The sequence below is a fragment of the Macaca mulatta genome, chromosome 10 (assembly GCF_049350105.2).
Source record: "Macaca mulatta isolate MMU2019108-1 chromosome 10, T2T-MMU8v2.0, whole genome shotgun sequence".
Classification (NCBI taxonomy): domain Eukaryota; kingdom Metazoa; phylum Chordata; class Mammalia; order Primates; family Cercopithecidae; genus Macaca; species Macaca mulatta.
This window is the reverse complement of record NC_133415.1, coordinates 81,471,186-81,498,827: the sequence shown is the minus strand read 5'-3', so window position 1 is coordinate 81,498,827 and position 27,642 is coordinate 81,471,186. Positions and strand designations below refer to the sequence as shown.

Genomic DNA, 27,642 nt, shown 5'->3' with positions numbered 1-27,642 from the left:
CAGCCAAAACCCACATCTCTTTTTCCCATCTCCTTTACTGGAATCACCATTCATCCAATCATCCATGTCTGAAGGCTGAAAATCATCCCACACTTCTCCCTCTTCCTCACCAACCAACCCCACTGCCATCCAACCAACCACTAAATCTGAGCCTACCTGCTAAATATTTCTTAAATCTTTTGCAAACCCAATTGTATTAGTTCATTTTCAGACTACTACCTGAGACTGGGTAATTTATAAATAAAGGGTTTTAATTGACTCACAGTTCCGCATGGCTGTGGAGGCCTCAAGAAACTTGCAATCGTGGTGAAAGGCAAAGGGGAAGCAAGGCGCTTCTTACGTGGCAGCAGAAGAGAGACAGCGCAGGGGAAATGCCAGACACTTATTAGAACAATCGGATCTCACCAGAACTCCCTCACTATCATGAGAACAGCATGGGGGAAACTGCCCCCATGATCCAATCACCTCCCACCAGGTCCCTCCCTCAACATCTGGAGATTGCAATTCAAGATAAGATTTGGGTGGGGACACAGAGCCAAACCATATCACCAATTAAGAACCTTGGCTTTCATTCCATTTGGGAATGGGAATCAATGAATATCTGAGGAGGAAGAAAATCAATGAATATCTGGACTGAGTAAGAAAAAGCCATGGAGTTTTTCATCCTTCGGAATTTCAAGGTGCTATTGCCAACGTACCAATGAACTTCCATTTGTGATTGTGAGGCCTAAAGATTGCATGTGTAAGTGTGAAACAGTGGACTTAATTATTGAAAAACCAGTGCTTTAATCAAATAGGATCCCATCATTAGGCAAAATGCTTTTTTCCATGTCTTTTACCTTCACTTTGAATAATGTCCTCACTTTACCAGGACTACTGTCAGAATCATCTACCTCTCCTCCCTGCCTTGGCTTGGCTCCTAAAATTTCCATTCCCTTTGTTGCTGGAGTGATCTTTATTAAATGCAGATCTGACCCTGTCACTCCCCTACCTCAAATTTTCATTGATTCTCATTCCCAGCGGAATAAAAGCCAGTGTTCTTAATTGGGTTTACAAAACAACTGTTCATGACCAGGCTGCTCCCTACCTCTCCAGTCCCATGTCCATGTAATACCTCACACTTTAGTGCCCCAATGCCACCGAGCTTTGGGGAAGTCCCTGCATGCATCACACACTGTCATTGCCTCTCTGCCTTTGCTTATGGCCCTCTGCCTGCAGCACTCTTAGCTCCTTTGTGAGCTTCATACCCCCATGCCTCTGGAGGCTTAGTCTGCAGCTCCAAGGGTTTGCTGAGGCTGGGAGGCATGGTTGTAGTGCCTCCCACAGCAAGTCATTGCTGCTGCCATCCTTCACTCTCAAAGTCAGATTGGAAACCCTTCAGAAAGTTATTTGGAACAGGGATTCCCAACTATACTATTACTAAGGAGTCCTTTATTCCTTTTTTTTTTTTTTTTTTTTAAAGACAGAGTCTCCCTCTGTTGCCCAGGTTGGAGTACGGGGGCATGATCTCTGCTCACTGCAACCTCCACCTCCCAGGTTCAAGTGATTCTCCTGCCTCAGCCTCCCAAATAGCTGAGATTACAGGCGCCTACTATCACACCTGGCAAATTTTTGTATTTTTAGTAGAGATGAGGTTTCACCACGTTGGCCAGGTTGGTCATGAACTCCTGGCCTCAAGTGATCTGCCCACTTCAGCCTCCCAAAGTGCTGGGATTACAGGCGTGAGCCACAGTGCCCAACCCCCATCCCTGATTTTATCCCAAATGTTAACAACACTCTCCTCTCCCTCCCATGTCTCCATGTACTCTGTGTAATGAGGAAATAGAGAGAATGAAGAAGAGAAAGAAGGGGAGACATGGAGGGGCTCTGGAGCTACTGGAGGAGGTGAAGGGAAGAGCAAGAACATCTGGAACTCTTCCTTTGGCCCCTTAGACTCAGTTAAGACTCTGAGAAAGAAATCCCTGGTAGAATGGACGTGTCTGGTGACCACCAGCTCTGAGCTTATCAACCCAGAGCATTTGGCTTTGCTGTCCCCAGGGCTATATCAAGTACTCTGCACTCTTCTATGGCTACTACAACAACCAGAGGACCATCGGGTGGCTGAGGTACCGGCTGCCTATGGCTTACTTTATGGTGGGGGTCAGCGTGTTCGGCTACAGCCTGATGATTGTTATTCGATCGTAAGTATGACAGTCTCATCTACAGGCTTTGACTTCACAGCCACAGCTCACTCCCCTGGCCACTCTATGCCTACCTCCCTTCTGGTGGGGCATTCAGAGAGAAAACAGGAAATGAACACAGAAAGCATATGTACATTATAATTTTTGGTATGAAAGACATGAACCAGGTCATGTGGGATGTTCTGGGAAACAGGATTGAAACTACCCCTTTGGATGAGGCTGAGAACGCCAGCCATGCTGAAATTCTGGGGAGCAGCATTTTAGACAAAAGAAGAGCATATGCAAAGGCCCTGAGGCAGCAAATAGCATAGTGTTTGCCCCAAACTGCCAAAAGGCCAGTGTGGCTTGAGAGGGAGCATAGTACCTGGTAAGGTAGGGCTGGAGGTTTGTCAGGCCTGTTTCTGCTTTTCTCCAGAGCTCAGCTTCCTCCAAAAAACTCTTCTGCTCCTCCAAACTCTACCTTGTGTGTCAGAACCAAGGCTGGCATATAGAAAGATACAACCAATAAACTTACACTAAATAAACATATGTGGCAATGATTAACCATGGCGGCCTCTCTGGCCCCAACTCTACTTGTCTCTGTGGTCAGAAGTGGCCTTTTAATATGTCTGTAACACTTAATTCATATTCTCTGAAGAAAAAAACGTGGACCAGCCCATGGATTGATCGCCTTCTTCAGAATCAGGGGACCCCATCAGCTGTGGCTGGGGGTTGCGGGGTGGAAGGCACTGTCTCCTACACAAACCTATCCACCCGGGTCCGCTCTCCCTTCAGCACAGACATGAGGGGTCGCTTCTCCCAAAACAGTGCGGGTGGCTGTGCCTCCAGGAGAGGAGTGGAGCTCTGGGTAGAGTGAAGCCTGCGTAGAGCCCCTGAAAGGGCAATGGGGACGCGGGGCTTGGCTTTCTACCACATGGTCTCAGGCGGAAATGCTGCTGTTCACAAGGCCCTGCCCATCACCCAACAGTGACCACTGGGTGATCTCGGACTGCACAGCGCTATCAGGCAAAAGGAACAGAACAAGGAGACAGGCGTGCTTTTATTCTTAGCCCTCATGTTGTTGCTTTTTCCATGTTCTCACCCCAGATAAGTATAGAGATAGGGCATGTTTTTGTGACAAACCAAAAAAGCTAACTAAGCCCTGTGGAACAGCAAATCCAGAAAGCCAACATATTAGGGAAGATGACAAACCCCTCCCTGTATCTTACAGCACCCCTGCTTGGAATTCTGTGATTCCCACAGGGTCAAACTCTAGGGAGCATAGGTTGAAGACAGGTAGGATGAAATAGGAAGGTCCAAAGTGCTTTCAGCCAAACTTGCTTAAGAAAAGGATATATGACCTGATTGTATTAGGGTGGTGCAAAAGTAATTGATGGTTTTGAAATTAAAAGTAGTACCAGGCCAGGTATGGTGGCTCACACTTGTAATCCCAGCACTTTGGGAGGCCGAGGCAGGCAGATCACCTGAGGTCAGGAATTCAAGACCAGCCTGGCCAACATGGCAAAACCCCATCTCTACCAAAAATACAAAAAAATTAGCCAGGTGTCGTGGTAGGTGCTTGTAATCCCAGCTACTCAGGAGGCTGAGACAGGAGAATCGCTTGAACCTGGGAAGCGGAGGCTGCAGTGAGCCAAGATCAGGCCACTGCACTCCAGCCTGGATGACAGAGCGAGACTCTATTACCAAAAACAAAACAAAAAAAAAAAGTAGCACAACAAAATAGCACCAGCCACCTCAGTGTGTTTTGCATTTTATATCAGAAATATATATAGATATGTTCTATCCAAGCAAATAGATGGCGTAGAAGGGAATGCTCCTGTTTGAGAATAGACTCCCAGTAAAGAGTTCTCAAACTGCATTTGCAGGTGAGTCAAGCCACAGGAAATTAGGTATAGGGAAGAAAACATGGTCACGTGTCCTGTCTCCTGCAGGCCTTTTATTACCTAACTGACACCATGTGTGCTTGCAGGGGACTCTGAATTTGTGGGGAAAGGTGCCCTGGCTATCCTAAAAGCTGTCTTGGTTCAAGTCCCTGCCTGGCTTGTTTTGTCGCTGAATGTCAGCTACCTGTTCATCTGTTACCTGTGTCCAAGACTGGCTTAGGCCAAGATTCCCTGGGGGGTGACACAGCAGAAAGAGGGCAGACGTTGCAACAGTCCTGTGTGCCCTACAGGATGGCCAGCAATACCCAAGGAAGCACAGGCGAAGGGGAGAGTGACAACTTCACATTCAGCTTCAAGATGTTCACCAGCTGGGACTACCTGATCGGGAATTCAGAGACAGCTGACAACAAATATGCTTCCATCACCACCAGCTTCAAGGTAGTCACCCCAGGGCAGTTCCCACTTCTGGGGGAACTCTAGGTCCCTCTGATCATTGAAAGACTTCTCCCAGCTGGGACATAGAAAATAAGGTCCTCAAATAATTTGTGGCAAGAGCCTTCTCAGAAATGTGAGCCCAGTTTTCAAGCCCTTAAGTAAGAATGCTCGTGGCTGGTACCCACTGCCTGTTTCGTTTCTTTGTTTCTTTGTTTCTTTCTTTCTTTTTTTTTTTTTTTTTTTTTTTTTTTTACAATGTCTCTCTCCCATTGCCCAGGCTGGAGTGCAGTGGTGTCCTCTCAGCACACTACAACCTCTGCCTCCTAGGCTTAAGCGATGCTCCTGCCTCAGCCTCCCAAGTAGCTGGGGCTACAGGTGCCTGCCACCATGGCCAGCTAATCTTGTGTGTGTGTGTGTGTGTGTGTGTATTTTTAGTAGAGATGGGGTTTCACCATGTTGGCCAGGCTGGTCTTGAACTCCTGACCTCAAGTGATCCACCCTCCTCCACCTCCCAAAGTGCTGGGATTACAGACATGAGCCACCACACCCAGCCTGTCTGTTTCTTAATATGACAGAGTATCCTGGATGCTGAGACCTGGTGCTGCCTGTTTCTACATGAAACACTTTTCTGCTGGAATAAGTGGAAGGACGCATTTGGGGAAAGCGTTTCTCGACCTTTCCTGCATACTAGAATCACTCAAGGAGCTTAAAAGGTCTCCTGAGATCCACTAACAGAGACTCTGATATAACTGGCCTGGAGTGGGGTCCTGATATTGATTTTTCAAAAACTCCCCAAGTGATTAGAATACCCAGAAAGAGTTGAGAATCCTGGTTTGGAGGTGTGGGAATAAAGAAATCAACCCTGATGGCTGCACCAAAATCTCAGAAATCACCACTGAATAACTTATTCATGTAACCAAACACCACCTGTTCCCCAGAAAGCTATTGAAATGAAAAAAAAAAAAAAAAAGAATTTGAACTTGGTAGTTAGAAAATAACAAAGAGAGAGAAAGGGAGACAGAGTGAAAGCTTGGTGATGGAAGGCTAGCAATATGGTCTGCGCAGATCAGTCCTACAGGGGCTGAGGTGGGCAAACCTTTGCAAGTGTGTAGGATTCTGACTGAGAGGGTTCCTTCACAGACCTTGCCTCTGCTTTATTAATTTTTTTTTTTTTTTTTTTTTTTTTTTTTTGAGACAGAGTCTTGCTCTGTCACCCAGGCTGGAGTGCAGTGGCCGGATCTTGGCTCACTGTAAGCTCCGCCTCCCGGGTTTACGCCATTCTCCTGCCTCAGCCTCCCGAGTAGCTGGGACTACAGGCACCCGCCACCTCGCCCGGCTAGTTTTTTGTATTTTTTAGTAGAGACAGGGTTTCACCGTGTTAGCCAGGATAGTCTCGATCTCCTGACCTCGTGATCCACCCGTCTCGGCCTCCTAAAGTGCTGGGATTACAGGCTTGAGCCACCGCGCCCGGCCTTACTTTATTTATTTATTTATTTATTTATTGAGACAGAGTGTCGCTCTGTCACCCAGGCTGGAGTGTAGTGGCAAAATCTCAGTTCACTGCAACCTCTGGCTCCCGGGTTCAAGTGATTCTCCTGCTTCAGCCTCTTGAGTAGCTGGGATTACAGGTGCACGCCACCACGCCCGGCTAATTTTTTTTTATTTTTAGTAGAGTCATGGTTTCACCACATTGGCCAGGCTGATCTCAAACTCCTGACCTCAAGTGATCTGCCCACCTTGGCCTCCCAAGGTGCTGGGATTACAAGTGTGAGCCACCGTGCCCGGCCCATGTCTCTACTTTAAAATCACAATTTATTTTCTAAACAAGAGATTTTTAAAATATATATATGAAGTGCTGCTGACAAAGTTTCCATCATTGTCCAGTGAGACTGGGTGTTGTTTATTTATGCGACTGGTATAAAAACAGGCATGGGGCGTTCTGAAAACAAAACAAAACACAGTTCCATGAGATTATGAAAGAGCCAGAAAGTTTCCTGTGTGTACATGTCCAAAAAAAAGTACAACAAAGCAGAAAGACCCTTCTGAGGGTGCATGATAAATAAAGGACTACTGCAGGGTTCTAAGTTGCAGTTGAAACATATGTATAATTGAGTGGTTGGGTTTGCATATTAAAAAAACAAAAAGTATTTTTAGTAGAGATGGGGTTTTACCATTTTGGCCAGGCTGGTCTCGAACTCCTGACCTCAAATGATCCACCTGCCAATCCCAGCTACTCGGGAGGCTGAGGCAAGAGAATCGCTTGAATCCAAAAGGCAGAAGGTGCGGTGAGCCAAGATCGCACCACTGCATTCCAGCCTGAGTGACAGAGTGAGACTCTGGCTCAAAATGAATGAATGAATGAGATGTTAAAAAAAAAAAAAAAAGATGAAATTAACCCTATGTTTCTTTCAATCCACATACAAATAATTTCTTTACAAGAGAGGTTTGAGGAGGCCTGTAGAACTATAGCTCATATAAAATAACCATCCAGCTGGGAAGCAAATGAATGAAGGCCAAAGTTGTAATGCTGAAGCACTGCACATTGTACTTTGCCCCTGTGATTGTAAAAACCATTCCAAATTCTTCCTTTTTTCTTCTTTAATCAAATTTTTTTTTTTTTTTTGGAGACAAGGTCTCACTCCGGCTGGAGTGCCGTGCTCAGTTAAATTTTTCTATTTTTTGTAGAGATGGGGTCTTTCACTATGTTGCCCAGGCTGGTCTCAAATTCCTGGCGTCAAGCAATCCTCCCTCCTTGGCCTCCCAAAGCACTGGGATTACAGGTGTGAGCCACTGCATCCAGCTCCCATGTCAAGTTCTTTATGGCTCAATATTTCTCCTGTCTGATCAGTTTCCCCCAGGACCTAGCGAAGCTCACATTTACACTGCAACTGTGCTTGGTTCTCTTTTCTTTGTCCCTCTCCTCTCTTGAATTCCTTCCTGCTGTCCACTGACTGATGCCTGCAGATGGCAGGGACACCCACTAGGAAAAGGGCTTGAGCTCAGCAACTCACAGCATGGGTTTCCCAGCCTAGAGCCCGGTGGGCTTTGTAGTGCATGGAGCAGGGAGCTGACTCTGTCTCCTCTCCTTCTTCTTACAGCAATGGGGGGCTTATGGCCACTTCCATCCAAAGCCAGGGTAGGGGTGATTGGGGGCTTCGACTTTTCCTCCAGGACTGTGAGAAAGGGACAAAGAAGATCAATGTCTTTGAAACACTTTGAACATGTGAGAAGTAAAATGACTTCTTTTGTGAGTTTATTAAAAGAGACATAATATACTTGTATAACAGAATAGAGGTGAAAATTCTGTGAATTAAGACTTTGGGGTCTGGGAGAGTTCATTTTTCATCCTGGTTCTACCACTTACTCTCTGTGTCTAGGGCACAAGTTTAATAATCAAAAATCAATTTTTATATACTAACAGAAAACAATTAGAAAATAAATTTAAGGCCAGGCACAGTGGCTCACACCTGTAATCCCCACACTTTGGGAGGCTGAGACAGGATCACCTGAGGTCAAGAGTTCGAGACCAGCCTGGACAACACAGAGAAACCCTGCCTGTACTAAAGATAGAAAAAATAGCCAGGTGTAGTGGTGGGCATCTCTAATTCCAGCTATTCAGGAGACTGAGGCAGAAGAATCACTTGAACATAGGAGGCGGAGGTTGCAGTGAGCTGAGATCATGCCATGCACTCCAGCCTAGGCGACACAGTGAGACTCTGTCTCAAAAAAAAAGAAAAAAAAAAAAGAAAGAAAAAAGAAAAAGAAAAAAAGTTTAATTTCTATTGATAATAGTATCCAAAAAAAACATAAAATTCCTAAGGATAAATTTAGCCAAAATAATGTACAAGACCATTACACCAAAGGTATAAAATAATGCTGAAAGAAATTAAGAAACCCTAAGTAAATGGAAGATACGCTATGCTGATGGATTAGAACAGAGGTTGGCAAACTATGGCCCACAGGCCAAATCCAGCCTACTGCCTACTTTTACAAATAAAGTTTTATCGAAACAAAGCATTCCAATGTATTTACACCTTGTCTGTGGTTGCTTTCATGCCACGATGGTTGAGTGGTTGTGAGACAGACCATATGACCAGCAAACCAAAAATACTATCTAGCTTTTTATAGAATGAGTTTGCCAACCCTCGATTAGAAGACTCAATATTTTAAGATTCAGTTGGAATCTATTTGACCTATAGACTTAGTCCCAATCAGTTACTGAAATCTCTCTGGGCCTTAGGGTCTGTAATATGGGCAATAACAGTAACTATTCTACTGGTTTGTTGCTGGGATTAAGAGGGACAATGCAGCCGGGCACAGTGGCTCATGCCTGTAATCCTAGCAGCTTGGGAAACTGAGGCAGGCAGATCACCTAAGATCAGGAGATCGAGACTGGTCTGACCAACATGGAGAAACCCCATCTCTGCCAAAAATATAAAATTAGCCAGGGGTGGTGGCGCATGCCTGTAATCCCAGCTACTCAGGAGGCTGAGGCAGAAGAATCACTTGAACCCAGGAGGTGGTGAGCCGAGATTGTGCCATTGCACTCCCACCTGGGCAACAAGAGCAAAACTCCGTCTCAAAAAAGAAAAAAAGAGTGACAATGCATGGAAAGTACCATGTCTGACTCATGGTCACTATTTAAGAAATCTAAGTTTTTCTTATACATACTGGAATAGCAGTAACAACAAATGTATTTTTTACAGAAAATAATTCTCCATAGGGCACAGGGCATTACATCATCTCCTCTGTATTACTTCATTTCTGGAAATATAGAAAGTACTATTTTCAGGGACCCAACAGCCATGGTTCTGGCATTTCTGGCCTGACATTTATGCACATCTCATTTTCACACATTAAGGAATCAATAGTGGATGAACAAGAGAGTAACAAAGAAGAAAATATCCATCTGACAAGATTTCTTCGTGTCCTAGCCAACTTTCTCATCATCTGCTGTTTGTGTGGAAGTGGGTACCTCATTTACTTTGTGGTGAAGCGATCCCAGCAATTCTCCAAAATGCAGAATGTTAGCTGGTATGAAAGGAATGAGGTAAGAACACATCTCTGATGAAGTGAAGGTTGACGGCAAATACTGAAAATCACTGGTTCCTATGCCATTCATTTGATTTATTGAAAGTCTGGATTATAGGCTTGTTTTAATAAGTGAAATTACATCCCTTTCCAGTCAAATAGCATGAATATCCTGAACAAAAAGTCACCTGTTATTAGGTTTTCGGAACTGGCTTTTACAACTAGAAAAACTGGATTAGCAACTGGATAGCCAACTGTGCAACACCAATTACTAACGAGGTGATCCTTTCCTCACAGCTTTGCAGTTCCTTACATCGTAAATCAAGTGCTTATTAATGCATTGGTGTGATTCTGGGCTCTCTTTTCTATTCCTATTTGTCTATTCCTGCACAAATAAGAAACTGATATACTATGCATTTACACTATGTCTTAATATCTGATAGAGTGAGTTTTCTCATCAAGCTCCACAATAAAATGCATTAAGGTTTTATTGTGATAACATAGAATCCATAAACCTCTTTTGGGAATTTGAAATCTGTGGTCATTTGTGAAAATGGCTACAAATTCTTCCTGTCATTTTATGCACATCCCTTTGCTTTCCTTTGCACATTCATGAAGAGGTGGCATCTGTGTCCCCCATCTTTTGAATCCACCTTAGCTTGGTCATGTGAGTTGGTTTAGCCAATGCAACAATAGCAACCATGAAATGTGCAGAGATTTGAAAAGTGCTTGTGTATTGAGACTTGCTCTTTTATTGCTTTTGGAAACCCTCACACCTCCATCATGTGAATAATCTCTGGCTAGCCTCCTGAATGATGAGACACATGGTCCATCTCCCCACCCTGGCCAATAGCCAGTAAACCACCAGATATTTGAATGGAGCCATCAGCTATCAGCAGGTAAGGCCAACAAAAGAACCACCCAGTTAAGTCCAGTTAAAAAAAAAAAATGCTGCCCCACAGAATCATGAGCTAGATAAATTAATAATAAGAAAGAGTTTATCTTGCATTCAAACTGCAATTTTAAAAAAAGAAGACAGCCTATCTTCTCCCAACAAAGCAAGAAAGGATATAAAAAAGGAAATATGGAATTGATAGGAGGACAAATATAAAGCACAAAATCAGATTTAAATCTAAATATATCAGTGATTCTAACAGATGTAAATGGATTTGATGCTACAGTTTGAAGACAATAATAATTAGATCAAAAACTGTTAAAGCTATGTGCTATTTATAATTAACTCATCTAAAACATCGGGACACAGAAAAGTTTAAAATAAAAGAATGGGGCCGGTGGTTTCTGCTAAGGGTGGCCTAGGTTATTTGGATCAAGTAACCAATTAAAAGCACTAAAAATGCTAGTTTAAAGAAAAAGCATACCTTGAAAACACTGAGGATCTGAAAACACAGTGAGAGACTCCCAAGACCAATTTTAAGTGAAAGCCTGTGACCAGAAATATAAGGGGAGTATCAGTGCCAAGTCTCTTATGCTCTGAAGGCAAATGCTGACTTTTCAAACACTTGTTCCTGTGCTCTAGTTCCATCCCACTAGGGCCAGTGTCTTAGCCTGTGTTGGGTTAATTAGGTTCCTTCAGCCTTGATGTGGTGACTCTGTCCTAAGGTGGGAAGTTTCACAATAGCCAATTAGCAGTTCTCAAATTCCCAATTTATTTCGAGGCCTTCATACCCCATCAGTCACTCGACTAATATTCAATACACAGGCAGTAATAAAAGGGAGGTAACAAACCACAACGATGGCTCCGGAGACCAACACATCAACAGATGAGCCAAGTGGATCCAGAAGTCATTCAGGCACTGGCCAGCAGAAGCAGGCATCGCTGTTTCTCTCTTGCAGCAGCTGCTGCTAAAATTGGGAGAAGGTTCCAGAGTTCTCATGGGCAGAGCCTCCAAAGGCTTTTTGAACAAGGCCAGGTCCTGGCTGCTTTTATGATCCTCCCAGATGGGTCTGTTCTCTTCATCTCAGCCAACCTTTCATTCTCTTATCAGTTCATTTCAGGAAATACCAGGCAGCAGCAGGTGTTCACTTATCACCTCAGTCCATTATATACATGCTTATCACTTTGAGAGGGGGTGGAACAACTTCACTATGGGCTTAATGCTTTTTGACATGACTGACTCCATTTTGAGACATTAGGATCACAAATTATGATGTATCAGTTTGCTAGGACTGTGACATTATTACATATTTCTTATTATATATTGGTCTGCTCCCAGTTTCTGGCACACAGCCCCTAAAACCCTTGGAATCTCTAGAGTGATCAGTGTTTTTGTGTATGCCAGTAAGATGACTGGTGGCTGGAAGCTCCTGGATAACTGCATGTGGGCTGGCTGCCAGGGGAACCAGTGATTAGAAAATTGGAACTTTCAGCTGTATCCCCTCACCTCCAGGGAGGGGAGAGGGGCTGAGGTTGAGTTGATCACCAATGGCCAGTGATTTAATCAATCATGACTACATAATGATGCCTCCATAAAAACCCAAAGGGCAGTGTTTGAAGAGCTTATGGGTTGCTGAACACGTGGAGTGTGGCAAGCCCAGAGGGTCTGGAAGCTCCAAGCACCTTGCCCATACCTTATCCTACGGATCTCTTCCACCTGGCCATTCCTGAGTTATATCCTTTGAGATAAACAGATAATCTAGTAATTAAATTGTTTTCCTGAATGATTTGCTCACTCTAGCAAATGACCAAACCCAAGAAAGGGGTTGTGAGAATCTCTGCTTTATAGCCAAATCAGACAGAAGTTGCCAGTAACCTGGCGACCTAATACTTGTGATTGGCATCCAAAGTGGGGGCAGCCTTGTGGGATTGAGCCCTTCACCTGTGGAGTCTGTGCTCACTCTGGTTAGTGTCCTAATTGAATTGAATTTTACGCTACCCAGCTGGTATCAGAAAATTGGTTGGTATGGGGAAAAATGTGGTGTCAGAAGTGTCAAATGTGTCTGACACATTTGGTGTCAGAAGTGTCCTGGAAGTAAAGTGTTGAGAGTATAGAACAAAAAACATATAGGCTGCCACAACAAAGCACCACAGACTGAGTAGCTTAAACAACAGAAATGTATTTGCTCACCGTTCTGGAGGCCGGAAGTCCGAGATCAAGGAGTTGGCAGATTTGCTTTCTCCTGAGGCTTGCAGGGGCTGTCTTCTCCCGGTGTCCTTCTGTGACCTTTCTTCTGTGCATGTGCACGGAGACAGAGAGAGATGTCTGGTGTCTTTTCCTCTTCTTAGAAGAACACCAGTCTTATTGGATTAGGTCCCACCCTTGTGACCTCACTTAACCTTAATTACCTCCTTAAAGGCCCCATCTCCAAATAGTCACATTGAGAGTTACAGCTTCAAGATACAAATTTGTGGGAGGGGGAGGAGGAGACACGATTTAGTCCATAAAGTCCAAAGAGACAAAGTTTCCAAACCAGGGCTTTTCCATATTAGGAAGAGGGGAAAATCTCCCTAAGTTGACCTCACCACCTCTCTTCCAGGAGTTAAGGCATTCAAGGTATGGGTGAACCTGATCTGACCCTCCTCGCACCTCCAGTAACTACTGAGGGGACAGCTTCCTGTTTAGGCTGGAAGTGGAAAAGAGAAGGAAAAGGTGCTGTCCCCAGAGCCTATGGCCTCAGACCTTCCACTGAACAGACTTGTATCTGGGGCTCTCAGCCCTTGACTTTGGTTTGAAGCGTTGTAGATGGTAGTGTACCAGGCACCTGGCAGAACCAAGCTTAGAGCCTCTCTAATTCAGCATGTACATATCTAGGCCTCAAAGAACTCCATACATAATTATTAAAGGTCAATGACCAGAAAGAAGTTATAGGTTACCTGGTATACAAGAAAATAAGGCAAAATGATAGACTTGCTCCTTTTACCTACATGCCAAGATTTATTTTCCTTTTTCTTTAAAGTCCATTAACTTTACTTAAGAATACGTCTTGGTGTTGGTCATTCTGGTTTGATATTCTCGGATACACAATGTGTTCTCTTTTTTTTTTTTTTTTTTTTGAGATAAAGTCTCACTCTGTCGCCCAGGCTGGAGTGCAGTGGCATGATCTTGGCTCACTGCAATCACCACCTCCTGGGTTCAAACAATTCTCTTGCCTCAGCCTCCTGAGTAGCTGGGATTACAGGTGCATGCCACCATGCCTGGCTAATTTTTGTATTTTTAGTAGAGATGGGGTTTCACCCTATTGGCCAGGCTGGTCTCGATCTCCTGACCTCAAATGATCTGCCCACCTCACCTCCCAAAGTGCTGAGATTACAGGTGTGAGCCACCGTACTGGACCCCAAAGTTTTTTTAAATGTTAGGCAGATTCAAATCTTGTTTTTCATTTAAGGGAAGATTTATTGAATTACAGTTGTTTTAATTTGTTCTGTTCCCATGTTTGGGTTTTTTTCTTCAGGACCTCCTATTATACCTGTGTTGAATCTTCCTTGTCTCTCTTCAATACATCTCATTTTCTCTCAAATCCTATTAACTTCTTTCTTCATATATTTTTTACTTTTAAAATTCTCCCCCTTTTTATCTTTTTCTTGTAATTATCATTATGTTTTTTAATTGTGATTCTCTTAGGTATTCTTCAATTTTAATATAGTTTTCCCTTAATTTTTTTTTTTTTTTTTTTTGCAGTATTCTGTTACCAGTATTCTGGGTTTTTCTAATTTTTGTTTATATTGTTTTGTGACCTGTATTTTCTTAACATCTTTCAGTCTTCTGTTTTTGAATACTGATTATAATTTTTTTAACTGTTTTGTATAACTTACCTTTTGGTGCGTTTTCATTATCTGAAAGGATTTTAATCTACTTCTTGTTCTCTTTTCCTTGTAATAACTTTGTATGGGATTTGACCTAGAAAAAAACTTTTCTGCTGTTCATTTTCATATAAAATTAGTTTTGCTGAAGTTTTAGTGAGCCATAGTTCAGGAAAACTTCCCTAATTTAACAGAGCTCTCTCTTCCACTGTTTTTGTGAAGTCTTCAAAATATATGGTGGCTTGCTTTCTTTTTTTTTTTTTTTTTTTTGAGACGGAGTCTCTCGCTTTGTCACCCGGGCTGGAGTGCAGTGGCCGGATCTCAGCTCACTGCAAGCTCCGCCTCCCGGGTTTATGCCATTCTCCTGCCTCAGCCTCCCGAGTAGCTGGGACTACAGGCGCCCGCCACCTCGCCCGGCTAGTTTTTTGTATTTTTTAGTAGAGACAGGGTTTCACCGGGTTAGCCAGGATGGTCTCGATCTCCTGACCTCGTGATCCACCCGTCTCGGCCTCCCAAAGTGCTGGGATTACAGGCTTGAGCCACCGTGCCCGGCCTGGTGGCTTGCTTTCTGAGAGCTCCTGCCTCTCATCCCTTTTCTACTTTTTATCTAGACCTTCCCATTCCTTTCTCTATATTCCCCCCGTCTGCTTAATTTCAATTCTGTTCTCAGAATAGTCTCCTTCATGTTGTGCCCTGTCCTATTAGGGAGCTTGACTGATCAATTTCAAAAGTTCAAGAGGCCCAGGCTGTTTTAGCTCATCTCCAGATTAACCAAAAATGACCTTGCACTCACCTATTATCGGACTGAGCAGAGTTCCTCACAGTTTCAGCTGCTGTTCTCTGATTGTTCCACTATGCTTTTCATTGAGTACCTATTAGCCATTTTGACATCCTCCTGTTCTCAAATTCACTGGACACCCCACTGTTTTCTCTTGGCCTTCTCTCATCCAAACATGAATTCTGTAAGAACTTGTGGCTGTTGGTAATTTGTATTGTATTGTAACCACTTGTATTTAAGGATTCATTAGGACATCTAACTTTGATGTCTATGTGATTTTTCTTTTATTATTTAATCGCTTCATCCAGTTTTACATGAGAATTCAGGGAGATTCAAAAATCATGTTGTGGCTATCATTATCTTCCCAGAACTCCAAGTTATTATTTTTAGTATGAAGATGCATTCCCCATGAAAACCATCATTTTCTCTTAGGATAAGGTCCTAGATGGCTTTCCCTGACTTACCTTCCTAGTTGTACCTTTATTTTTCTTTATTATTATTATTTGAGATGAAGTCGCGCTCTGTCATCCAGGCTGGAATGCAGTGACACGATTTCAGTTCACTGCAACCTCCACCTCCTGAGTTCAAGTGATTCTCTTGCCTCAGCCTCCCAAGTAGCTGGGACTATAGGCACGCACCACCATACCTGGCTAATTTTTATATTTTTAGTAGAGACAAGGTTTTGCCATGTTGGCCAGGCTGGTCTCAAACTCCTGACCCCAGGTGATCCACCTGCCTCAGCTTCCCAAAGTGCTGGGATTACAGGCATGACCCACCACACCTAGCCACCAATTGTACCTTTAGTCACTCTTCCCATCTTCACTAAACTGCAGCAACATTGGCCTCTGTTCTGCTGAGATGCTTTCTCACACACTCTCATCTCTCTTGAATAATTTCAGGTATGAGTTTAAATGTTATATCCTTATTTCTATTATATACTTAATGTACTTACCCTTTGCAGCATTTTTACCTTTGTAATGATTATGTAATGATTAACTCATTATGGAATTATTTACATCAACTTTAAGTCCTTGTGGGCAGAGTGTGTATGACTTTTTATTCTTTGTTGCATCTTTAGAATTTGGCACAGTGACTCACACATAGTAAGTGCTTAATAAATGAGAGATGGAGGAAAGACAAAGGAGATAACTATTAACTGAATACCTACAATAGACCTCTATATGCATTATTTATGCCTCATAGCACCATGGCAGGATAGGCACCCTTAGTCCTAGTTTTTGCATAAATATCTGAGTACCAGAAAATTTAAGACACACACTTACTAGCAATGGAGTCAGGATTAGGACCCAGTACCTGCCTGGCTCTGAGTCTCTCTCTGGGGCCTCATTCCTGATTGCCTAAACTTACCTCTAACCTACTCTGGATCAGTGCAGCTGGACATCAACTCAGGCACTCCCAACAGTGGATTAGAGGCCCCAGTGTAGCTCCTGACCTGGTCAGAATGGGTTTAAGATATGGAAAGACAGGGACTTTGGGGGCCCCTCTGTAGGATGGGAGAACTGAGGAATAGAGTAAGAAGGGAAAAATGTCCCTTCCACAAAGCCTCACTGGGTCACTGAGCTGTGAGAAGGACTCAAAAGATGCCCAAGATGAATTCTACTCTTAAGAGGATTGCAGTTTCCTTAGGATGCAGGCTTGACAAGAGTAAACCAAAGCACAAACAACAGTAGGCAGGAATACCATGATCAAATAAGATGTTTTAGGTTACAGATAGAACTGTCCATGAGAGCTGAAGAGGCAGTGGAATTTTGTGGCAGAGAAGGGAATTAGGCTGAGCATTACACAAACATATAACGAAGGGCAGTGGTAGATATGGGGCAGTGATGGCTCTCCAGGTAAGAACTATATGGACAGGTATGGAGATGATGAGAAACCAAGCCAAGGGTTGGTGTGAGAGAGAGTGGGAGAGTCAGGACAAGCCTAGAAGAGCTGACTAACTTGCAATTTGGTCAACAGTTCAGGGATTTACTTTCCACTGGGTGAGCAGTTATTTTTTGTTTGTTTTTTGTTTTTGTTTTTGTTTTTTTGAGATGGAGTCTTGCTCTGCCACCCAGGCTGGAGTGCAGTGGCACGATCTCACCTCACTGTAGTCTCCGCCTCCTGGGTTCAAGCAATCCTCCTGCCTCAGCCTCCTGAGTAGCTGGGATTACAGGTGCGTGCCACCGCGCCCAGCTAATTTTTTGTATTTTTACTACAGATGGGGTTGCACCATGTTAGCCAGAATCTCCTGGCTATCTCCTGACCTCATGATCCACCTGCCTTGGCCTCCCAAAGTGCTGGGATTACAGGCGTGAGCCACCGCGCCCAGCCAGGTGAGCAGTTTTAATTGCAGAGAGATGTCCCATTGTGGTCAGATTCAGTCATATGAGTCGGTATTCTCCCAAAACTGGAGCCAAAATTGAGTGCTTGATGCTTACCATGCTCTGGGATAGTAGATTTACATATATTATTCTTCTGATTCTCACCACAAGGACTGTCATCACAATTTTACCCATGAAGAAACAAGAAGGACAGAGAAGTGATGTAACTTTTCCTAAGTTACAAAGACAGCAAGTGTTAGAGCTGGGGCTTAAACCCAGAGAGCTGACTCCAAACGCACACTCTCTCTATTTTGGTTTGTTTGTTTGCTTGTTTGTTTATTTTGAGACAGAGTCTCACTCTGTCGCCCAGGCTGGAGTGCAGTGGCACGATCTCGGCTCCCTGCAACCTCCACCTCCCAGGTTCAAGCGATTCTTAAGCCTCAGCCTTCCGAGTAGCTGGGACTACAGGCACCCGCCACCATGCCTGGCTAAGTTTTGTATCTTTAGTAGAGATGGGGTTTTACCATGTTAGCCAGGATGCTCTCAATCTCTTGACCTCGTGATCCACCTGCCTCAGTCTCCCAAAGTGCTGGGATTACAGGCGTGAGCCACCGAGCCTGGTCAGAAAGTGTTATTTTCATCAATACTAATAACAACAACCATGATAGCATCTGGTCACACAGCAATTATGATATGCAAGCACAGGCCGACTGCTCAGGGCATGTTGATGCCTTTGCCAGGGTCACACCGCAAGCTATATAGACCCCAGGGCCTCTCCAGGGGCAGTGGAGAGGGCAGCAGAGAAGTGGAGATCGATGGCCATGGGAGTGCAGGGATGGCGGCCAAACAAGTATAATGTTGATGACCCAACCTAGGCTTTCCTGATTCCTCAGGTAGAGATCGTGATGTCCCTGCTTGGAATGTTTTGTCCCCCTCTGTTTGAAACCATCGCTCTCCTAGAGAATTACCACCCACGCACTGGACTGAAGTGGCAGCTGGGACGCATCTTTGCACTCTTCCTGGGGAACCTCTACACGTTTCTCTTGGCCCTCATGGATGACGTCCACCTCAAGGTAAAAACCACAACGCCCTCCACCCCACTGCAATTCCTGGTGCCCATAGTATTTTCTTTTTTAATATAATAATTTCATTATGTATAATTCATATTAATTAAATAAATGTAAATTCAGAAAAAAAAAAAACTCCTCAGAATCTATGACCCAAAGATGACCATTGTTAACCTTTTCCTATTGTTTTTTACTGTCTTCTTCTCTGGTTGTATTTTTTCATACCATATACATGTCATTTGATACCTTAATATTTTATCTTCAGCCTTTTCCACACTGTTTCAGAGCTGCCATAAATGATTAACAGCCAAGTAATTGTCCTCTAAGGTGCTATGTCATGACTTAACCATTCATCAATGCTCACCACACAATTATGGAGCACCCACAATGGCAGGCCCTGGGGTAGAGCAGACAGGAAGACACAGTCCTGTCCCAAGTGTGTTCACACTCTGGGCCAGGAGACAGACTTCATTACAGCACTCTGTGGGATATGCATCAGTAGGGGTAAGCCCAGGGCAGCATGGCAGCGCACAGGAGAAGCTCCAGATCCTACACCCTGGGAACCTTAGCAGACATTGAAAAAGGCAGAGGGAACAGCTGGGTCAACAGGGAACTAGATGATGGCTGAACAATGGAGTGGAGCAGAAGAGTGGAAAAAAATAGAGCAAGGGAGGGCCTGATGATGCTGATGCCCCTCTTCTCCATCTCTTCCCTCCTTTATTGAGTTGTAGGAACTTTTTCCTGATGCTAACAGAAAATTGTTCTAAGCATGGAAGTGACTGAATCTGGCCCTAACCTCCCCTCCCGGCTCATCTCTGGCTTCCCTCCTCCCCAGGAGACTGCTCTACTCTCCTGAGCCTCACATTTCTGCCACAGGGCAAAATTCTCTCTTGCCTCTCTCTCTACCCCTCTCCTCATGTTTGATTGGTTGACTAATCCTCCTTGAGGTTTTGGCCCAGATGTCACCACCTCCAGGAAGTCTTTTGTGGCCCCCACTGTGTGATGTGGATGCTCCTTCTCCCAGAGATAATTTCCCACAGCTCGTATCGCTCTGTTCTGTAATTGCCTGTTCATCTCCGTCATTTACTAGACTCTAACCTTTCTGAGCAAAGCTCCATCTCTCTTGGTCACTCTGTATCACCACTACTTTATATGCACAGAAGAAACCCTGAATAAATTATTTTCAAGAGAATAATGAATGACTGGATAAATACATGAATGGATGGATGAATGCTTGGATGGATGGATGGATGGATGGATGGATGGATGGATGGATGGATGGATGGATGGTTGAATGGATGAACAGACAAATGGATGGATGGACAGACAGATAGTGACTTAGAGTAGAAGATACCTTCATGGGAAAGACCCAAATGGTAGGGTTGTGGCATTTGCTCGCTTTCATTGTTCTTATAGAAACAGTTGGACCATCCCTGGCTCCTTCCTACCCCACACCTCCATCTTCTGTTCTAGCTTGCTAATGAAGAGACAATAAAAAACATCACTCACTGGACTCTGTTTAACTATTACAACTCTTCTGGTTGGAATGAGAGTGTCCCCCGACCACCACTGCACCCTGCAGATGTGCCCCGGGGTTCTTGCTGGGAGACAGCTGTGGGCATTGTGAGTAGTCATGCTCTCTCTGAAAAGGTGACCTCTGTTCTTGGTTCTTTGTTATTGCCTCCTTGATGTTTCCATTTGCAGAATAAACCTGAAAACTTACCAGCTGTTCATCCAGCAAACATTTCATAATCATCTTGGAAGAAATAAAATTACCAAAGCAGATTCTGTGCCCCCCAGGAACTCCAAATCTCTTTGGTATCTCAAAGGTTGTGATGGTGTCTGGTAGATATTTTCAATTTTTCCAGAAAAATAGTAAATTATGTCTATTCTACGAATGCAGAGAAAGCTTTGTCCTTCAGTTTTTGGTCCTTCTTCTATGTGCCTCTGTACAAAACCTGTTTTATTTTCTCTATATATCAAAAAGAGAGAGAGAGAGAGAGAGAAATCCGATTAGCAGGAGGTGAAAAAAGCTAGGCATTGTCCCCAGTTAATGATGGTCACATTTAGTCTTAGTGGGGGCAGCTGGCACTTCAGAATAAGTGGGGAAGCAAGGCCTTCGGGTCCTAGTGATGCTGACTACAATGCATTGGGCATAGCCAATTTAACAGGCAATTTATATACATAATTACTAAGTTTCCCAACTTAGTAATTTGTTGGTATCAATATCAGATTGAGAATGATATCAGTATCAGCTTCAAGAGGTTCAGAGATTATTCCAAAGCCATACAATTGGTAATCTGTCGTGTTGGGACCTAAATTAAGCATTTTCCAGAGCCAGGGGTCGCCTCTCTTCACAACAAAGAATCAGAGGGTCACAGAGAGAAAGTCAGGTGGGTGGGAGAGTTTATGAGACTCTCAACGAACTCTCAGGGAGGGTGGAAGAAGTGGGCAAGGTCTCCAACCGCCCCCTCTTCCTATGTTTCTCTGCAGGAATTCATGAGGCTGACGGTGTCCGACATGCTGGTAACGTACATCACCATCCTGCTGGGGGACTTCCTACGGGCTTGTTTTGTGCGGTTCATGAACTACTGCTGGTGCTGGGACTTGGAGGCTGGATTTGTAGGTCACCACTTCATGGACATTCTGCTCAAAGGAATTTCAACTATCCTCTTTGATACTTATAACGCGATGCATTCTTGGGCATTTCATTTCTTTGGAGGCTTAATGCCAGTCTCTGCTTTGTGGAGTAGTAAAGTGTTTAATTTGTTTTGCCTTTAAGGGTCTTATTTGCCTTCATAGGGGAAACTGCTTTTTCCCAATGTAATGAACAATGTGACCTTCTATTCTAGGAAATGGAGGCATCTGGTCTAGGGGAAAGTGGACCACACGCTCCAGTACTGAGTCAATGGTTGATAGGGAATTGCACCTGAGCAGCCTCAACTCTCACTAGGGAGGCTGAAATCTGACAGTGGAGGCGAATATTTTGGGAAGTCCTGGAACACACCAAGAACGCAATAACCACCGGTCCTGTCTTCTGTATGATGCTTTGAGAAACCTCCTTTGACTTGTATTCCCTTATAGCCCTCTTCTCCACCTACCTGGTAAATGTGTGTCATTTCCTCTCAGTAGTGGCCTTCTATGCTCTGGCAGAACCTCTGGCTCAGACACCTGTGCTGGACGTGTGTCTTCCACGACACCTCACTGTCCCAGCCTGTAGTCACTGGTGTGCATGTAAGTTACCTACCTCTTACCTGAGCTCCTGGTGAGAGGCTCCATAGGATGTTGACCTGTGTAGCCCTCATCCTGGCCTGGCCCAGGTAAGGGCCCCAGTACAGGTTTCTGTCACATTTTTTTTTTCTTTCAGTCATCAGTCTCAGTTATAAACAAGTCTGCTGAGCTCCTCAGCAGCCAGGAAAGCTTCATAATCTTGTCTGAGAACAAAGATGAAAGAACTTTGTGCTCAAAGAGGATGACATCTTTGATAGAAAGACACAATATTACTAAGAGGTCATTGTTCTTAAATTTGTTTGTAAGATCACCACGATTTCCAAATAATACTAAAGTTAATTTGAAAAATAAGCATGTGAGAATATCCAGAAAAAATATTTAAAAAGAAGAATAAGGCCAGGTATGGTGGCTCACACCTGTAATCCTAGCACTTTGGGAGGCCAAAGCAGGAGAATTGCTTGAGTCCAGGAGTTCAAGACCAGCCTGGGCAATCTAGCAAGACCCTATCTCTACAAAAAATAAAAAAATTAGCTGGGTGTGGTGGTGCATGCCTGTAGTCCCAGCTACTCGGGAGGCTAAGGCAGGAGGATCCCTTGATCCCTTGATCACACCACTGCATTCCAGCCTGGGCAACAGAGTGAGGCCCTGTCTCAAAAAATAAAGAAAAAAAATAAAAAGAAGACTAAAAGGAACCATAATACTAAAGCATATGATAAAGCTATAATAACCAAAACTGGTACTAGAAAATAGACCAACATGTCAATGGAACAGAATAGAAAGTCCAGAAATAGATACTATCTATATAGGCCTTTAGTTTATGATAAAGGGAGACTTTCAAATGCACTGGAGGGAAAGGATTTTATTAAAATATATATAAATTATATAAAAATGTGGGAGACTATATCCCTCATTCATCTCACCTAGATTAATTGTAGGTGAATCAAAGTCTTAAACATCAAAAAAAATGAAAATATAAGTTTCTAAAAGAAAGCATGTACAAACTTAGAATCTTGAAGCGAGGATGATTTGTCTAAGCAGGACATGAAACCCAGTAGACAAGTGTTTTTTTAACATTTTAAAATATTAAAATTAAAATTTTGGGTCCGGGTGCAGTGGCTCACACCTGTAGTCCCAGCACTTTGGGAGGCTGAGGCAGGTGGATCACTTGAGGTCAGGAATTCAAGACCAGCCTGGCCAGCATGGTGAAACCCCATAATCGCTTGAACCAGGAGGCAGAGGTTGCAGTGAGCCGAGATCGTGCCACTGCACTCCAGCCTGAGTGACAGAGTGAGACTCCATCTCAATAAATAAATATCCAAGAATTCACCCCCATGGATTTAGCGTATGCATGTTTCGTCCTTCCATCCATGCGTGCTGGCCCTTCCTTTGTTTCTTTCCTAACTTCCCATCTCTCCTTCTTGTGTTCTCATTTCCCTTTATCTCCATTTCTGGAAGACGAATTAGGATGTGGGCTTTAGCATGCTTCATGAGGACCCTCATATCCTCAGTGCTCACAGATTTTATGTTCTTTCAAATATTGGACAAATCACGAAAACTGAAAATCAGTTAGGCTGAAAATGTGAACCAAGCTGGGCACTTTCCTTTCCACAAACTGCTCTCAGACTGGAGGAAGAAGAGAAGGAGAAAGAAGAGTTGGAAGGATGATTTGGTTTTTGTTTGATTTTAAGCTTTCTTTTCTTTTGACTCCTCATTTAATTATTTGCATTTCATTATTTATTAGATTTCTCCTTGATTATAATTTCAAGGTATGTTTCCGATTAAAACATGATAAAATGTTCTCTTAGAGGCAAGGGTCTTCCCAAGAACACACTGTCAGCCTGCAAGTCCTGAAAGATAGAAATTCTTTTTTTTTTTTAACTGAAACAGGCATTTTAAAAGTTTCAGCTTTGAGAATGTCAAATTTTTTCGTTAAAAGTTGAAAACATATTAAAGAAACAGAGTGCTAAATCTAAGGTTCTTCTCTAGTTACCAGAGCAAGCTCTTTGGGATGGAATGGTCTTGGCTTGGCCAGTTGGTTAGTAGTAGGGTTTGGCTGAATTCATCCAACATGCTTTCTTTTTTTTTTTCTCTCTCTCTCCCTCCCTCCCTCTCTAGCCTTCATATGCTGAGTTTGATATTAGTGGAAATGTGCTGGGTTTAATCTTCAACCAAGGAATGATCTGGTGAGTTATCCATTTCATCTGGTGATCGCCTCATCCAAGGAGTCAAAAAACCGGAGTCCAAGACTTTGCAACTTAACTAGTTGGAAGAGGCTGGATAAGTCATCTTGCCTCTCTGAACTCCCCTCTTTCACATGAAAAATGCAGAGCAGGACTAGATGAGAAGCAGGACAGTTTCTGGCCCACCCATATGCTACCATAGAAGTAGAGAGAAAGGGAGAGACGGGGGGGTAGGGGAGAAAAGGAAAAGAAAGGAAGGCAGGAGAGAAGGAGGAGAAGAGGGAAGAAAAAGGGAGGAAGGAAAGAAGACAAAGGAAAGGGAAAAGGAAGGAGTAAAGAAGAGACGAGGAAAGGAAAACAAAGAAGGAGGGAGAGAGAAAAGAAGGAAGAGAAGGTGGAAGGTAAATGAACTACGGAACTCCCTCCTTTGAAAAGCGAGTTTGAGGAGGTACATAACTTTAGGTAAAGACTTTCAGGGTGCCAAGGGCTTGCTGCAAGCCACTGTCCAATTCTCTTAATTGAAGGACTTCAAATACTCTTCTAAGCAGCAATGCTGTTTTATGGAAACCAAGGAGAAACAGGCAGGAGACAGTATAATTTGCTAGATGCCTGGGGGCGAAGCAGTGGTAAAATCCTGGCCAGAACGTAAGCCAGGAATGCTCGGAGTGCCTCCCTCTCCTGAGGACTACATGGTTCTGGCTTGATGATCAATATTCTGGTTAAATGGGAGGTCCCTTACCTGGGGACTTGCCAGGAAAGCAGCTGAGCCTCATGCCCCTAACCCATCCGTCGCATTTCCTTCTATCACCTTTCCCTTGCCTTCCCTGCTGTCCAGCCAACCAGGTGTTCGGTTTCTGCCCTTCCAGGATGGGCTCCTTCTATGCTCCAGGCCTGGTGGGCATTAACGTGCTGCGCCTGCTGACCTCCATGTACTTCCAGTGCTGGGCAGTGATGAGCAGCAACGTACCCCATGAACGCGTGTTCAAAGCCTCCCGATCCAACAACTTCTACATGGGCCTCCTGCTGCTGGTGCTCTTCCTCAGCCTCCTGCCAGTGGCCTACACCATCATGTCCCTCCCACCCTCCTTTGACTGCGGGCCGTTCAGGTGCAGAGTCTCAGTTGCCCAGGAGCACCTCTCCTCCCGAGGCAGTCTGCTCAGAGGGCCTTGGCCCAGAATTCCAGTTCTAGTTTCATGCCAACTTGTAAAAGGCCATGGAGCTTTGAGTGAATCATCGATGTTATGCAAGAGCATTTTCTGCCAGGATGGAAATGTTCTGTTGTTCTGTGTCTGTGCTATTCATTTCTTTTTTTTCTTTTTTTTGAGACGGAGTCTCACTCTGTCACCCAGGCTGGAGTGCAGTGGTGCGATCTCAGCTCAGCTCACTGCAAGCCCCGCCTCCCAGGTTCACGGCATTCTCCTGCCTCAGCCTCCCGAGTAGCTGGGACTACAGGCGCCCGCCACCATGCCTGGCTAATTTTTTTGTATTTTTAGTAGAGATGGGGTTTCACCATCTTAACCAGAATGGTCTCGATCTCCTGACCTCGTGATCTACCTGCCTCGGCCTCCCAAAGTGCTGGGATTACAGGCGGGAGCCACCACGCCCAGCCTGTGCTGTTCATTACAGTAGCCACCAGCCACCTGTGGCTGTTGAATGATTGAAATAAGGAACTGAGAAAATGAATTTCTCATGTATTTATTTTTCTAATTTATTTATTAATTTTTAATTGATAGTTGTACATATTTTGGGGTACATGTGATATTTGGATACGTGTATACAATGTATAATGATCAAATCAGGGTAACTGGGATATCTGTCACATCAAACATTATCTTTTTAAAAATTGTTTTTAACCGAGTCTCGCTCTGTCACCCAGGCTGGAGTGCAGTGGTGCGATCTCAGCTTCCGCAACCTCCGCCTCTCGGGTTCAAGTGATTCTTGTGCCTCTGCCTCCCAAGTAGCTGGGACTACAGGCACACACCATGATGCCCAACTAATTTTTGTATTTTTGGTAGAGACAGGGTTTCACCATGTGGCCCAGACTGGTCTCAAACTCCTGGCCTCAAACAATACACTTGCCTCGGCCTCCCAAAGTGCTAGGATTACAGGCATGAGCCACAGCGCCTGGCCTAAACATTTATCTTTTCTTTGTGTTGGGAACTTTGAAATCATACAATAAATTATTGTAAACTGTCATCTCCCTGCTGTGCTATGGAACACTGGGACTTCTTCCCTCTCTCTAACTGTATATTTGTACCAGTTAACCAACCGTACTTCATCTCCACTCCTCTCTATCCTTCCCAGCCTCTGGTCACCTCATTCTACTCTCTACCTCCATGAGATCCACTTTTTTAGCTCCCACATGTAAGAACATGCAATATTTGTCTTTCTGTGCCTGGCTTATTTCACTTAACATAATTACTTCCTGTTCCATCCATGTTGCTACATGACAAGATTTCATTCTTATTTTAATTTCAATTAAAATAACCACACATGGCTAATGGCTACCATATTCGACAGCACAGTTCTACCCTTTTAACACATGGATAACTTACTACCTGGGATTAGTTTACCACAGGATAAGTAACAGTAGATATTCTGAGGATGAATTACCATACACTTACACGTGCCATTTAAATGTGAAGCAGCTGCAGTGGACTCTTGCCCAACCTCAACTGAGCTCTCTGCTTTCTAGAGCATTGGCCTGAGGGTTCAAGATATAAGTCAAGCTAGTTAGGAGACTGGATATTGTATAAAAGGACAAATAGTTATGTAAGGAGGTAGATCAAGAAATAATGTGTATCTACTGTTCTCTTTCCAAATGAATGACCTTCTGAAAACAAAGCCCTCTGCTGACTCCATAAAGAGAGGTTCTGTAGTTAAAGCAGTTTGGGACATACTGCCCCTTCTGTCTGCCATTATCTCACTTAGAAATGCTCGATGCACACTCCTTTGTTAAAGGCTCTGAAGAATCATGTAATGAGGTAACACCTGTAAGCTAGTGTCTCCATCCTTATTGACCACAGAACCCTTTCTGCATGGATCACTCATCCAGGGCTGGAAATAGGGTGAGGCAGGTGAATGACGCCCTACACTGCACATGAGCAACCCTGAGGGCATTACTTCCTTAAATTGTGCACTCAGGGCCTCACCTGCCTCACTCTAGTCCCAACCCTGCCTACCAATGAGGAGAAACACTGTTCCGTGAAAGGGTTGTATATGCAAAACAGCCCCTAAATGCCCAAAGAGCCTAGAATCCAAAGGAGGAAGGAGACAAATGCAGTTTGTCAGCTTTGAGTGATTTATTAGGGGTAACTTACAGACAGAAGTATGGTCGCAAGCAGCCGCAAGACAAGTAGATCTCCACACCTCAATCCCCCAGGCCCAGGGCTTATATCTTGGGGAAAGTATGCGTGCTCTGGAAGGAATGCGTAGGTGGCTCTGAACATCACAGCCTATGATTTCTGCAGCAGCATCAAGGGTGGTTTTGGAGGAAACTTACAGGGAACAAGGGTTCCTACATAAAGAGTTATACATCTGCTAGACATGTGGGAGGCACTCTCAGACTCAGGGTTAGTTAGAAGTTACAAGGCAGATTAGCATGTAAAATAAAGTCACTCATGTCCCCCACAAACACACTTTGAGAAATGCTGATCTGCTTCTTCTCAGTTCATAAGGAACTTACCTAAATAAAGACCTGTGATAGTTGGACCCCAGGGATGTTAGCAGGAGTGTTCCAGCAGGGTGTGATCTGCAAAACAGGGTTCACACAGAAGG

The 27,642-nt window shown here is 44.0% G+C and overlaps 1 protein-coding gene and 1 long non-coding RNA gene across 2 annotated transcripts in view; one reads left to right on the top strand and one right to left on the bottom strand.

Annotated features, from left to right (window-relative positions):
* Positions 1 to 27,642, top strand: part of TMC2 (transmembrane channel like 2) — a 111,120-nt gene that overhangs the window by 57,725 nt on the left and 25,753 nt on the right. The window contains exons 9-16 of the mRNA XM_077951380.1: positions 2,038 to 2,180; positions 4,354 to 4,501; positions 9,360 to 9,548; positions 18,281 to 18,460; positions 19,928 to 20,077; positions 20,948 to 21,076; positions 23,801 to 23,868; positions 24,732 to 24,971. Of these exons, the coding sequence (XP_077807506.1) occupies positions 2,038 to 2,180; positions 4,354 to 4,501; positions 9,360 to 9,548; positions 18,281 to 18,460; positions 19,928 to 20,077; positions 20,948 to 21,076; positions 23,801 to 23,868; positions 24,732 to 24,971 (1,247 nt within the window). The remainder of the gene's footprint in view (positions 1 to 2,037; positions 2,181 to 4,353; positions 4,502 to 9,359; positions 9,549 to 18,280; positions 18,461 to 19,927; positions 20,078 to 20,947; positions 21,077 to 23,800; positions 23,869 to 24,731; positions 24,972 to 27,642) is intronic.
* The window catches only part of LOC144332051 (uncharacterized), a 44,718-nt gene continuing 38,784 nt past the window's right edge, over positions 21,709 to 27,642 (bottom strand). The window contains exons 2-3 of the long non-coding RNA XR_013399765.1: positions 27,186 to 27,616; positions 21,709 to 21,888 (exon numbers count right to left, since the gene is read on the bottom strand). This is a non-coding gene — a long non-coding RNA (uncharacterized LOC144332051). The remainder of the gene's footprint in view (positions 21,889 to 27,185; positions 27,617 to 27,642) is intronic.